Source organism: Oreochromis aureus, linkage group 19 (assembly GCF_013358895.1).
Source record: "Oreochromis aureus strain Israel breed Guangdong linkage group 19, ZZ_aureus, whole genome shotgun sequence".
Taxonomy (NCBI): Eukaryota; Metazoa; Chordata; class Actinopteri; order Cichliformes; family Cichlidae; genus Oreochromis; species Oreochromis aureus.
Window position 1 is genome coordinate 19,359,925 of NC_052960.1, and position 12,846 is coordinate 19,372,770.

A 12,846-nucleotide genomic window follows, 5' to 3' on the forward strand; every position below is an offset into this window, starting at 1 on the left:
TTTTTATCCTGTTAAAATGTTACGCAATAGCTTCGCTGGCCCAGCCCACTTGAGATGAAATTGGGTTTGGCCAGTAACCCAAAAAGACTTTGACCCCCCTTATCTAGAAAGTATTAATAGTGTATGCATAGATTTAAGTATGATTAGTGGAGGTTTTAAGTTTTTGTATCTCGATTGTGTGAGAAAAACAATACAGTAGCCCACTAATGTTTAATTTTAACTTTAAAATCAAATGTCAGGCAAATACAGGGAAATTTCATCAAATAAATGTATGATTTAGGATGTGTACAGATGACATTCTTTGCAGTAAAGACCATCCAAATGAGGAGCAGTAAATTAAGCACATTTTTCAGATTTGTAAAAGAGATTAGAGAGAATATATCAGTGGGGAAAACAATTTTCACTCAAAATAAACTTCCAGGTTATTCCTTAGTTTTCGCCTATATTACATGATTACCATCAGCAGTGTGTGTTTGTCCAGAAGCTATTTTGGAGTTATTTCAACTTTCTGTTTTCTAAAACATCACATATAGATTTATCATAAACCTAGCTTGGTATTATTTCCTAATTTAAATTCAACAAATGACTTTGTTTTCACTCCAGTTAAGAAATATGATTATGATGATCAGGTTAAACCAGGAAATCAGATGCTCGATTCTGAGAACAAAACCCCAGTTTGCATGTGATTTACCCAGTAATTAGCTTTTGTCCCTCATATATCAACAATGTAAAACCCCTGGTAAGCTAGGAAACAACATTTTTTGTAAAACCATTATTTTTTAAAGCACAACCCAACAACTTTCATTCGGTTTTTAGAACGGGTTTCCATCTTGACCAGATGTTTTAACGTGTCAGTTTGATCGCCGTCTGTTTATTGTAGAATTTCCAAAAGCACTTGAAGGCAGCAGAAGATCAGCACAGCCCCGGCAAGACGTCACAACACGAGACGTCATTATTATTGTTATGGACGCCAACAAAGGATGAGGATGGCACTCTGTTAATCTGTACGGATTAAAACTGTGAAATATTTAATATGTTAAACTGAGCAATAATAAAACGCCTCTTTTGAATCTAAATGATTAATTTTTTTGCTAAAGCATTCCTCGTTTAACATTTCGAGCTGGGACGTATTTCTGTTTACGCCTGTGTTTTGTTGCTAAGCAACGACGCAACACAGCGATGGCTGGAGACTGTCTATGAGTCGAAGACAGCAAATATTTTTTGTGAATTGATGTCTTTCATTAGCAGCCCGGTTGGCTTGTCTATCCCAGGGAGAACTGTTTGTTCTCTCATCTCTCAATGCGTGAGCTTTGCTTATATAAACAGTTTATTTGTGGGCTTTTCTAGTGGATTTAAGATGGCATCAAACTATGCATCACTTGTGAAGGAAGCCGTTCAGCTCCTCGACAACTTTAGAGCTAGCAGACAGTGTTTGGATGACTTCACAGAAGATGCTATGAAGGATCTGCAGGTATGTCAGACTCAGATCAATGTGAGTGGATGCATAGGCCTGCTTCTGATTAGCCTGTATTTCTTGTTTTGTCACAGGACATGGACATGCTGCAGAGGAAGTTCATTCTAGATGTTGTTTCCGGATGTGTTGAACAAAAGAAGTTGCTGGATGTAGTCATCAATGCCTTCTATGGCCAGCATGTAAAATCAGTGTCCAGAGGTGAACGCAGCCAGTTTGTTGGTGAGTAACTTCATTGCTACTCCTGATTTCAGCCTGAATAAAAGAACTGACATGTTTTAATGGTCGTCTTGCTCCCCAGTTATCTGTTACCTGGCCACATTTCTTCTTGATGACCTCGGGCTTCAGTGTTTTAGCAGCATTGTTAAATCTCTGGACATCAAGAAAATGCACATGGTAAGAAACACAAATTCTGAGTACAGAAGAGGGAAATTAATCAGCAGCTTTCTTATGTTGCACTTTTTAAAATTAGTTTTTAGGTTTCTTCTTCTCAAACCTCACCACGTGGATACAGGATGAGTGGAACAACATCTATGATGCTGCCTTTGTGGAGAAACACTGGATTGGGCCTCTACTCAGGTGAGAAAAGCATGATGAACGAAAATACTTCTTAGGTAATAACACTATAATAACTCAAAGAATGAAGGGGAAACTTAAATCTACACATTGTGTAATTCACTGACAACAAAAAGACATGACAGCAGTCAGTAGAAAACAAACTTTTTAATCCTGTGAGGGCTGTATTCAGTGATTGATTTGATGCTGAAGTCACATGAAGTGCGGCACAGCATCTGTAGACTCTTTCATGCCTGTCACATAGGCTCAGTGTGAACATGCAAGAGAGTAGGGCACCAAGGGCTGCTCATGCCATTGCTCATTGAGTCTGTTTCTCACAGTCTGGTCAGAAATGTGCACAAGTATTCCAGTGGAGGTCGTTTTGTGAGCAGAGCATTTCAAATTCAGACAACCAAAATGTTTGCTTGTGTGTCCTTTAGGTGGCGCCCTGAGATAGATATTCTCATGGACCAGCTTGCAGTCAAGATCTCTCAAGGGAATCTGCTCAAGAAAGCTGCAACCAAAACCACTGAGCCCCAGGAGTTCGCCCTCACCAAACCTAAACCGCGGCCTCTACCCATGCCCGAGCTCATCCCACAGCAGAAGAAATGCAAACCAGTCAGTATCAGTTACATAAAGTCCTTTACTTTGAGAAGTTTTCATGTCCTCAATCCTTAAAGACAGTGTAAGCTGTAAACTGTGTAGAGGCTGGTGCGTCACTCTTAAGGTGTTTGTCCTGCAGGTACCAAGCAGCACCTACAAGGCTCCAAAGGAGATGCAGATAATAGAGGAGAATAAACAGAAGAACCATCAAAAGGCTCAGGTACAATGAATCTAACACAAAAGAAGATAAGTTTAACAATTAAACAGCAGCTGGCACATTTAAGTTCAATAATAGTAGCTATTATCCAAACTTTTTATATTTTTAAATTCAATTACATATACTGCCATTAAAATGTTCGCTTATCTGTTTTCCACCAAAGGAGCTTCTGTATGGAGCAAATATCAAACAGTTCAGATGTGGAAATCCACAGAAGTCTGAGCACACAAAGGTGTGTATCTGTGTGTGTGTGTGTGTGTGTGTGTGTGTGTGTGTGTGTGTGTGTGTGTGTGTGTGTGTGTGAGGGTGGGCTTGTGTTCTGTTGGCTTCAACACCATCTCATACTTGTTCCACAGAGAGTGATGTCCAAGATTGAGGAAGACTTGGATTCAAGGCTCAAGCCTAATTCCTTTCATTCCCGTGGAGCTCCTTCCAGTAATAAGGTAAGACCTAAGTACTCTGCCTGTTTCTAGATAGCTTAATGTTGGTGTAATATCTGCTGTCATGTGTGTATTTTTTACAGGCGGTCAGCTATCCAATCAAACTCAACAATGCAGCTATTCTAAGGAAGGAGGCACTGTATAAGCGTTGGGTGGAGGAGGAGGTCCAGAGGTACAGCGCAGCTTTTACCTGCTACTTTAACCTTTTCCAAGGTGTTGGACACGATGGGTGCCTGCATAGTGCTCCACGAGAGTGAAGTGCAAATCAACACATAAAAATTTGCATCCCTTGTGCATCTGTTTGTAACAGAATTGAGCGGCTGGTGCAAGGGGAGCGCGATCCTTCATCTTTCCTGCAGTGGCAAAAAGAAATGCGTGAGAAGGACCTTCAGGAGCAGTTGCCCAAAATTGAGCGCCGACACCTGGAGGCATGCATCAGTGAACAGGAGGCAGCTCTGGCCCGCAAACGTATAATGGAGCGCAATCAGAAGGCTGCGCAGCTGAAGAAAGAAGAGGTAGGTAAAGACCACGTGGCAACTAATAAATAAAAGGAATTCACAGAGGAATAAACTTGTTGTCGTCTTCTTTATGGCTTGTTTGCTTTTTCTAGACAGCTCAGCTGATGCAAAGATATGCTGAGAAAAGGTTGCAAGAGGAAAAGGAAATAAGGGATCTGGTGCAACAAGTGGCAGATGGCCACAAGAATTCAAAGGCAGCTAAAGAGAAATTACAGAAGCTGAAGCAAAGCATAGGTACGCCTCCTCAAGCAGCTTGTCACACGGGGGCATTTCACGTGTTTCTTTTTGCTGTTCACATCAATGTCATGACAAATTTCGCAGTGAAAGAAGTCTCCGAACAGAACCAGGAGCTGCTTCGTCAAGCATTGGAGGAAGCAGAGGCAGAGATGAGCCGCAAATTTGAAGTCATCCGAGAAATTCACTGCGTTGAGTCGCTTCCTCGCATGAAATTCAAGAAATTTGATGACACAGACGTAAGTGAAGGAAAGCTACACTGCTATGCAAAAAAAAAAAATTGAGGCATCCCTCATTTTTTTATATTTTGCTACGAAAAACACAAGCTTAAGAAATGGGAACAAAGTGCTTTAAGATTCTGGTTCTTCCCTTTAGCTAGGTGCAGTTTTATGCTTGAATTAATCATAGGTCACTGTTATGTGAATTAACAAACCCCTCAAAATAATCATGTAAAGGACTTGAATGAAAATGAGTGAAAAAACAAACCAGAGAAAATTTTCGAAAGACCTTTGAAAGCTTGAAGAACCATATCTCAAGACCACTTTCAAAAGAACATCTTGCTCCTTGGAAGCAAAATATAAAGAAATGAGGTGTGGATCAAGACTTTTGCACAGTGCTGTATCTTACACTGAGATGCTGTTATTGATCTCAGCTATCTAATCCCATGTCAGACTGTAGGCCATGAGCTGCTGGGAGAAATGTCGCTGTATGAGACAAAGGAGCGGCTGGCCCGTCTGAAGAACAAGCAGCAAGCAGAGCAGGAGGAGAAACGAAAGCTCATCCTGGAGGAGAAGCAGAAACAGAAGCAGCAGCTGATGGAGAAGCTGGATGCCATCAGCTTCCACAGCAGCGCCCTGGCACAAGCTACGGCCATCAGGTCAGGAAAGTGGTAAACAAATATACCCAAACGCAGAAATGTGCACATGTGCATGTACTGATGCTAGTTTTGGCATGTGCCAGGAAAGCGGAGAGGAAAGCCGAGAAGGAATTCATTCAGCAGGTGGTGGCTCAGGATGAGACGGTTTTAGCTCTGAAGAAGATGCTTGAAGAGAAAAAGCAAGAACGTCAAAAGCTCAAGCAAACTGAAAGCAAAGTCAAAGCCCCTGAACAGACAGGAGGACACACAGGGACACAGAGCCAGGTGAGTGTAAAGTCCACAACAAAGAAGAAATGATAGGAATCTGTAAAACGTATCCATAATTCCTTTCTCTGTTTCCTCTTTTGTCAGGCGAGTGTGAAAAGCTGGGAGGAGCTGGAGCAGAGCTTAACGCGCCTTGTAGAGAATTTTTCTTGACTCAAGCTATAAATGTGTTTATCATGCACTGCAATCTTATGACCGTTTAATTAAATAAAACACGTGTGGATAACATGCAGCCATTTGAAGTTGTACTTATGTACTCATGTTGATCACTGCTTGGTTTTCTGCAACACTCGAGTAGATATAATGACTTTTTTTTTGTTTCAATTACTGCCAAAGTTATCGAAACTCACATCTGTACATAACATGAAAAAAGGAAGCGAGCCTTCAACCGTGACTGATGAGGAATGTTTCCCTTCCCCTAAACAATATTGTTTTCTGTGGCTTTCTGTGGCTTGCTACCAATTTACTGTACTAAATAAATACCAAGAGTCAAGTATCATATCTTTTGGGAATATCCACAACAACAAAAAAGAGAACTACTGCAAGCAGAGACACAAGAATTGAACAATATACAATAACATTTCTCTGTGATATTCTATATTTAGCACAAAGCAACATAAAGTATATAAATGTCAATATTTATTTATTTTTAGTAACACTAACCCTAGCAATAGAAAAAAAGCATGTTCAGCGATGATAGTTTGATCATATAAATGCTAAAACAGTCTCCTTTGTTGCTTTTTCTTATAAAATTCATTAAGTAATTTTCATGATAAATTCGTATTACTGCCTGGACCTAGTTTGAACCGCTCCACCTGCAGCAACTCTGAGCCTAATGCATGATGTTTTAATAAGGCGGTGGTGTCCCTGTTGGTCGTTCCTTGTAACTACACCAGATCTGTCTTGAATTGAGCCTATTTCTCTCGGTTTTTCCCCTCTAAACCAAAATCACATGATGCCTTTTTGTCATATGACACTGATGAGTGGGCTGATTCCCCTGACAGCGTACTCTATGAAAACAAAGGAAACGCTGCCACATTTCAGGGATGAGATGCTGTAGACAAACATTGTTTGGGGGCTGCAGTCGGTAATCTGGAGCATGGACTGTCGGGGAGTTCTGGCTGCGATCGCCGCCGCTTGTTTCATAGGTAAGTGGAGTGGCTTGTACCGTTAACGAAACAGCGGCGGTAATCCTATAAACCAAGGGTCTAATACAGAGATTTACTCTATAGTATGAAAAAAAGCATGAAGTCACCTTAGGTTAATTCACTACTGAAAAGTGAATCAGTAGCTCTGCTTGGAGTTCTTATGTTGTTGCATCATGTAATTTAGACTTTGTTCAAAGCAAAACTTTATTACACACACTTTTCTTTGCACCAGGACATCATAATGAAATTAATACACTGGCTCACTGTATTTCCGTGGTACTTTAAAGTGGTATTATTGCTTTTGTATTTCTGTTAATATAATTTTATTCGTTTTTACAAACTCCCTGACTTGTAATTCAAGAAGCACATCTATTTGGGAGAGAACTGCTGCCAACCCAGAGGAGACTGGAGCTGAGAAATCATATGACCCCCTTTCTGAATAATTGCATTTCATGAGGAGGATGGCTCCTATTCAAGAAAGCAGTTAAGCGCAAGGCTTATGTGATTACTACCACAATATGGGCTCTGTTTTGCTGATGTGCCTATACCTGTTGCCCCCACCTTTTTTTTCTTTCCCTGTTGGATAAACTTTTTGTAAAATCATTCAGCTATAGTTGATTGAAGAAGTGCTTCCTCTTTTAATAAAGGCAATGCAGCAAGGTTGGAAAGGCTCTCAGGTCACTCATCCACTTGCTAACATTTATTTTTCATACTTCTGTTGTGTCCCTGAGGCTGTGTCCCAGCTCAGTGCGTGTCTAGGGAGGAGGGACATGAGGGTTCATCCTCAGTCCACAGCAACATTTCAAAGCAGGAGACTGAATCATGGAGAGATGCAGGGAGACTTAGTTTAAATTATGGTTATTATTTGCAATACTAATAAATAAACGAAAACATTCAAAGAAAAGGTATGCAGGAGGGACCCCCCCCCAAATTTTTGCTTACACTGTTTGTATTAATTATTAGTGATTATACCACATATTTTTGCTTTTATGCACTCGAGCCACAACCTTTTCACTACATTTAGGTACTTTTGAACCTTTTTAAGACAGCTGACCGCAGATAAACGATTGTGTCCTTCCTTCTCAGGCATAGTGGTGAGCCAGACCACACTTACTCCTGCTGTGACAGATACCACTCTCATCGAAAATGTGACCAGTCTGACTCCGACACCCGTGATTTTCAGCAGCACCACCTCAGGCTGCTTCGCTTTTAACCTTTCTGCTTGTGAGCCATGTGCACCGGGGTCACAGTACGACAACAGTGAGTCAGTGACTATCATCTGCCATTTCTTTATTTTATGATACTTATAAATATGCTATATTTAATGTCTCTCACTTTCTTTAATGTCCTTTCTCTTTATTGAGTACCTGCCCTGGCTTTTGTTGATATTAAAATAAGGTGTACGATATTAAAGCAGCAAAAATGAAGAGTAAAATCAACTTTTTGTCCCCCAGACACCCTTCTGTGCACGTGCTGTCCTGACTCAGGGCGGTGTGTATTTCCTGGCGCATGCCTGCCATGCACCAGAGGATTTTATCAGCCACTAGCTGGACAGCAGCGGTGCCTACCTTGCAGCCGGGGCTTCTACACCAAGTAAAGACTCATTTTGCTCCAGCAAATTCAAACTTCACTTTTTCTCTCTCTTTTTAAATAGAAATCAAGCGTTTACATCACTAATAATTTTTTCATATGCTGTATCCACTTCAGTTTCACTGGAAGTCCATTATGTCGCCCCTGCCCTCCTGGGTCCTTCAACAATAACACTGGTGAAGACTCTTGCACAAGTTGCTCACCAGGTTTGTTTATCTAGCAGTCACTCATTGTTGTTTTCTATATCAGAAAACAGAGAGTGTTGATTCCCATACATATGCTATAAATGTAAAATATTGCTATAAAATACACACAACTTAAAGAGAAAGGCACGCTTTATGCTTTTTATTATTTTCTGTTACAAAACAATGGATCCTTTTAATGGATGCAGTTTCAAATAATAGCTTAAAGTTCAGGCTTCAGACTCCTCTAAACATTTGCTCTGTAGCTTTTCCGTATGATGTCACTCGGAGGTGATATCTGTATTATGGTTATCTCAGGAAATTTGAACAGGTCCCCTTAAAGCCTACATTAGTATACATTGATATCTATAACTTAAAAGCACAAATTATGTATATATCTGTTCTGTTTTTAGGTTTCTTTTCATCGCAGGGTAATTCTACTTCATGTAAACCATGTGCACAAGGACGTTTTTGCAAGTAAGTTGGACCTGATTGCTGCTGGGACTGCATTTCTGTTTCTGTGTCCATTTTTCTGTTTTGTTGTTGTTGCCCTGTAACTGAGCAGAACTCAGTGTTTGAAAAATAACTTATCTAACCACCAAACTGAGCATCACATGCTTTCATCTCATGGTTCTGAGTTGCCTGCACAGTTGCACGCCACACAAACACACCCACGTGCACAGACACACACAGGACTAGCTACTCACTGTCTGCTTTGAGTAATCTGCAGCTGGCACAAAGTCACGAATGGCATGCACAGCCCTGTTTAAGTGGTTTATGTGACCCCTATTGAAATGAATGTAGTTTTGATTCATGACAAAAATGCATTATCACTCCATTACAGTTCAAGATATGGTTACAGTGGGCTAATACTCCTTTGGATTTTCCCAGGTTATTTTTGAGAATTTCCAGACTAGATGGGATACGTAGGCTCACGCGGTCTAGATGACGCGTCCCAAATAACCTTCACAGGGAGGCGTCTTGCAAGCTTCTTAATCACAGCTAAACAGTGGGTGTAAAAGAGCAGCAGTATTAGCTCCTTCTGTGGATCTGTGGATTTATTTTTTACCATTTAGAAACTGACAGTCATTAAACACTCATAGTCATATTAAGCAACTTCTCCATTGGCAGAGCTTCAAGGCTTCATTGTGAGAGTCTGGTGACCTCTTTGCCTGCTGAAAGCACTTCCTAGGGCTGATTGCAAGTTTGCTTCTGCACTAGTAAAAGCGATATTCCTTTTTAGTCTGTCCATACTTGCCAGCCAAGCCTGAAAGCCTATCTCCTCACTGCCAGCGTCTGCCAGCAGGTTCCTGGGCTGCTGCCATGATAGGAAGTGATGTCTCACAGCCACGACTCCATATGTTATTTACAGATGCTAAAAATAGTGTTTGGGACTTGGCCTCTCTTTATTGTTTTAGTTTGATGAATTACCTCCTGCCACCACCAACTTACAAAACATTTCTCCAGTAGTCACTGTTTTATCCTCTGATCTAACTGTGAACTATTGATAACAACCATTCATATTATTAGTAGGATCTTTGATCAGTAGACCTGCTCCAAAGTGTTCACATGTATTTTACATCTATAAATGTTTTGGGGGGGTTTTCTGACAGCTCATCGGGTTGTACTCAGTGCCAGATGTGTCCTGGAGGAACAGAATCTCTGCAGGCTGCTGCTAAGGACTGCTCTCCATGTCGGCCGGGTAAGCTACACTATCTTAAATGGGCTGTCACTTAGTCATTTGTGTGAGTGTTTGCTGTGGCTTGCAACAGAGAAAGATAAGAATTGCTTTCCATCCCAGTGATGTGTGGTTTTTTTTTGAACAGGTATGTACAAGGCCGCCCATCAGAATATGTGTCAAATCTGCAGCAGTGGCTATTTTCAGATCCGCTGGGGCCAGGAAAGCTGTGATATCTGCCCAGAGAATCACTACTGCCCTGTGAGTGCTCCACACTCTCTCCGATGAAATACATGCGTGTGCATTTAAAAGATATTTACCGACAGAGCATGTTATTCTCTCAGAGTCCTGACGTGAACCCCATTCAGTGTCCGAGTGATGCCTTTTGTCCAGAGGGCAGCTTGGCTCCGGGCTACTGCATGGAGACTTTCTTCCGCAAAGCAGGGGACACTTGTGAACTGGCTCCTGTCACTATTGCTTTGTTAGTTATTGGAGGAGGGGGTGAGTAATACTAACAACGTCTGATATTGTAATGGGTCTTAAAGTTGCCTGTTTTCTGTAAGATTAACATTAAAATGAATTGAAAAAAGGAAAAAGCGATTAAACAAACTGCATTTTCAGTAACTTGACTCAGTTATAGTCCTGTTTATTTGCTATATAATGAATGTAAATGAGCCATGTTAATTCAAGCTTAATTCTTATGGCTAAATGCAGTCCTGTCAGGTGGTTTAAATAAAGATATAATGAATTGAATTAGGAGTCATGGTCACATGCTAAAGCACTCTATGTATGCCTGTAATGATGTGTGTGTCTCTATCATATATGTCTGTGTTTTTTTTATTCCAGTGGCCTTACTCTTTATTATTTTAATGCTTTTACGTCGACGAAGAGAAACTGACGGAGAGCTGACAGTAGCCCGGGCTCCACTGTTACGAAAAGAGCGTCCTCAAGGACGATACTATGGCCTGCCCTGTGACGCAGAACCTGTATATGCTGGCTGGTGAAGCACTAAGATATAAGAAGAGACACTGAAACACTGATAAAACTCCCTCCCTCCCCTCTAGAGACTACACCTTGACAAATCACCATCCTGTCAATTGCAATGAATTACTGGCATGTGAAGGTTGATTCTTTGGTGAATTCTTCCTGTTGCAATCGTTCCACTCAGAGAAAAACATTCCTTGTGTAAGTGAGGTTATTCGATTATGAGAGGTACGCTGGAACGATGAAAACAACATACATGCCTCTGCATGGTGACAGCCTTTTTCACTTATGAAAAGCACTTTTTTTAACAAGGTAATTGATTTACTTTGCATTCCTGTGTCAGTACACTTACATTAACATCTGTTGTCCCTCAGTGATTACATGTAAACTGTGGATGATACTTTTTTTTAAATTTAATTTAATTTTATTGCTTTTTAGATACTTTTGCTTAAAGGTTTTTAACTGCTTTTTAAGGTTATATTTGTATGTTTTAGAAGAAAATAAAATATTCTGATTTCTAACCCTCTTCAAATGCTATGTTATATTGTGGACTAGCTTTAAAATAAATGAAAAAAATCTATATTGTCTTGATAATTTGTCCTAATATGCTGGGACAGTATAAAGTAATTTATCAGATTTCGAATGATCATTAATAAGTTATTAGTATTAGCACCTGTTATCGTTAGTGTCCTCATATTAATTTATTTACTGGAGGAAAAAATCTTTTGGTGATATGTCTTTTTAACAAGTACTGATTCTCCATATTCAAAACTTTTAATTGGCTGTATGTACTATATGTGTAATTAATTCAAATAATATATATATGTAAATATATAAACTTTTTATAAACAACTTTAAAACTCAAGAAAGACTCACATTTCACAGATTTCAAAACATTTTGAAAGACACTGGCTAATTTAACCAAGAAAAACAACATAATTAATATCAGAACAAAATGCGCATTAACAACTGCCTTTCAGCAACACACAACACAAAACTGTAGTATTTTATTAAAGACAAACAGTGACAGTACATCGGCCTGCCAGCAGCAAAGAGTGGTGCTTTTATAACAGCCTTCAAGTGTAATAGAAAGAAAGTGTAATTTAGGCTGTGTTTTAACTGTTGTTCAACTCTTGCTCCTGTATGCTGTGAATGTGGTGTTATACTGTCTTCTGCAAGGAATTAAGAAATACAAACACTGTCTTAATCAGCTCTTTATAATTACCACAGCTGACATTACATGCGTCACTTGTCTACAAAGCTTTGAAAGTAAAATTAGTTAAAAGCTCTCAAGTGTTTCATTTTTTGGTCATATTTTGAATTGGTTGTATAATGCGTGTAGGCTATATATATATATGATTATTGTTTTAAACACACTGTGCAAGGGTTTTAGACACTTTTAGATCACTCTTAACCATCACGCTATACCAGAGGTGTCAGACATAAGACCTGAGGGCTAGAATTGACCCAGCAAAGATTCTGCTCACTGGACAGCTTCAGACATTCTGAAGCGGGGCATAGGTTTTGACTTTAAAATGTATTTGAATACGTTTAAAGCTTTTCCTACTGATAAAGTCCTGCCACAAAAAAGTAGTTAAGTAATAGATAAACAATTAAATGACAGAAAAGTTCCTGAAAATTCTCTCTCTTTTTTTTTTTACAATGGCTCTACAAGAATAATAATTTATTTTTTTTAAAAAGTCAATTAGCAAAAACTTTCTGTTTTATAATTACAGACAGTCTTGGCAACAAGATACCAGAACTTTTGCTGTAATTTTACTGATTAAATTCTTGTAGTTTAAGCCTAAAGAGTTGCGCTTGTCAGATGTCTTTCATTTACTACAGCAGCATTTCTTTATCTTTTATCTCAGGAAAATAGAGATGTTCTGTTGAAATTGCTCCTATTTTTCAGATATTTACTGGGCTTTTTCACATTAATAATTAGTTTGAGATGTCTGCACTGTACCATCGGGGTCCTGATCACTCCCCAGATTATTCTGCAGTACTCCAGCAACACCAGATACACAGTTGGAGAGGACTGTGTACCTCAGGAAGAACAGATGGCCGTTACAACCCCCCACAGCC

General features: G+C 39.7%; 2 protein-coding genes across 2 annotated transcripts; both read left to right on the forward strand.

Moving 5' to 3' along the window:
* The first annotated feature begins 949 nt into the window (after positions 1 to 949).
* On the forward strand, positions 950 to 5,468 carry cfap99 (cilia and flagella associated protein 99). Its single transcript, XM_031758302.2, has 15 exons — positions 950 to 1,471; positions 1,549 to 1,693; positions 1,773 to 1,867; positions 1,944 to 2,050; positions 2,467 to 2,644; positions 2,769 to 2,849; positions 3,010 to 3,078; positions 3,203 to 3,289; positions 3,370 to 3,458; positions 3,597 to 3,801; positions 3,897 to 4,038; positions 4,126 to 4,277; positions 4,710 to 4,915; positions 4,999 to 5,179; positions 5,267 to 5,468. The coding sequence occupies exons 1-15, from the start codon at positions 1,232 to 1,234 to the stop codon at positions 5,330 to 5,332; spliced, it is 2,043 nt and encodes a 680-aa protein (XP_031614162.2). The 5' UTR covers positions 950 to 1,231; the 3' UTR covers positions 5,333 to 5,468.
* A 715-nt stretch (positions 5,469 to 6,183) lies between these two features.
* Positions 6,184 to 12,296, forward strand: si:dkey-21a6.5 (tumor necrosis factor receptor superfamily member 9). The gene is made up of 9 exons (XM_039603013.1): positions 6,184 to 6,327; positions 7,414 to 7,587; positions 7,782 to 7,920; positions 8,035 to 8,123; positions 8,513 to 8,576; positions 9,713 to 9,801; positions 9,926 to 10,038; positions 10,122 to 10,278; positions 10,624 to 12,296. Exons 1-9 carry the CDS (start codon positions 6,279 to 6,281, stop codon positions 10,779 to 10,781), a joined length of 1,032 nt encoding a protein of 343 aa, XP_039458947.1. The 5' UTR covers positions 6,184 to 6,278; the 3' UTR covers positions 10,782 to 12,296.
* The last annotated feature ends 550 nt before the right edge of the window (positions 12,297 to 12,846 follow it).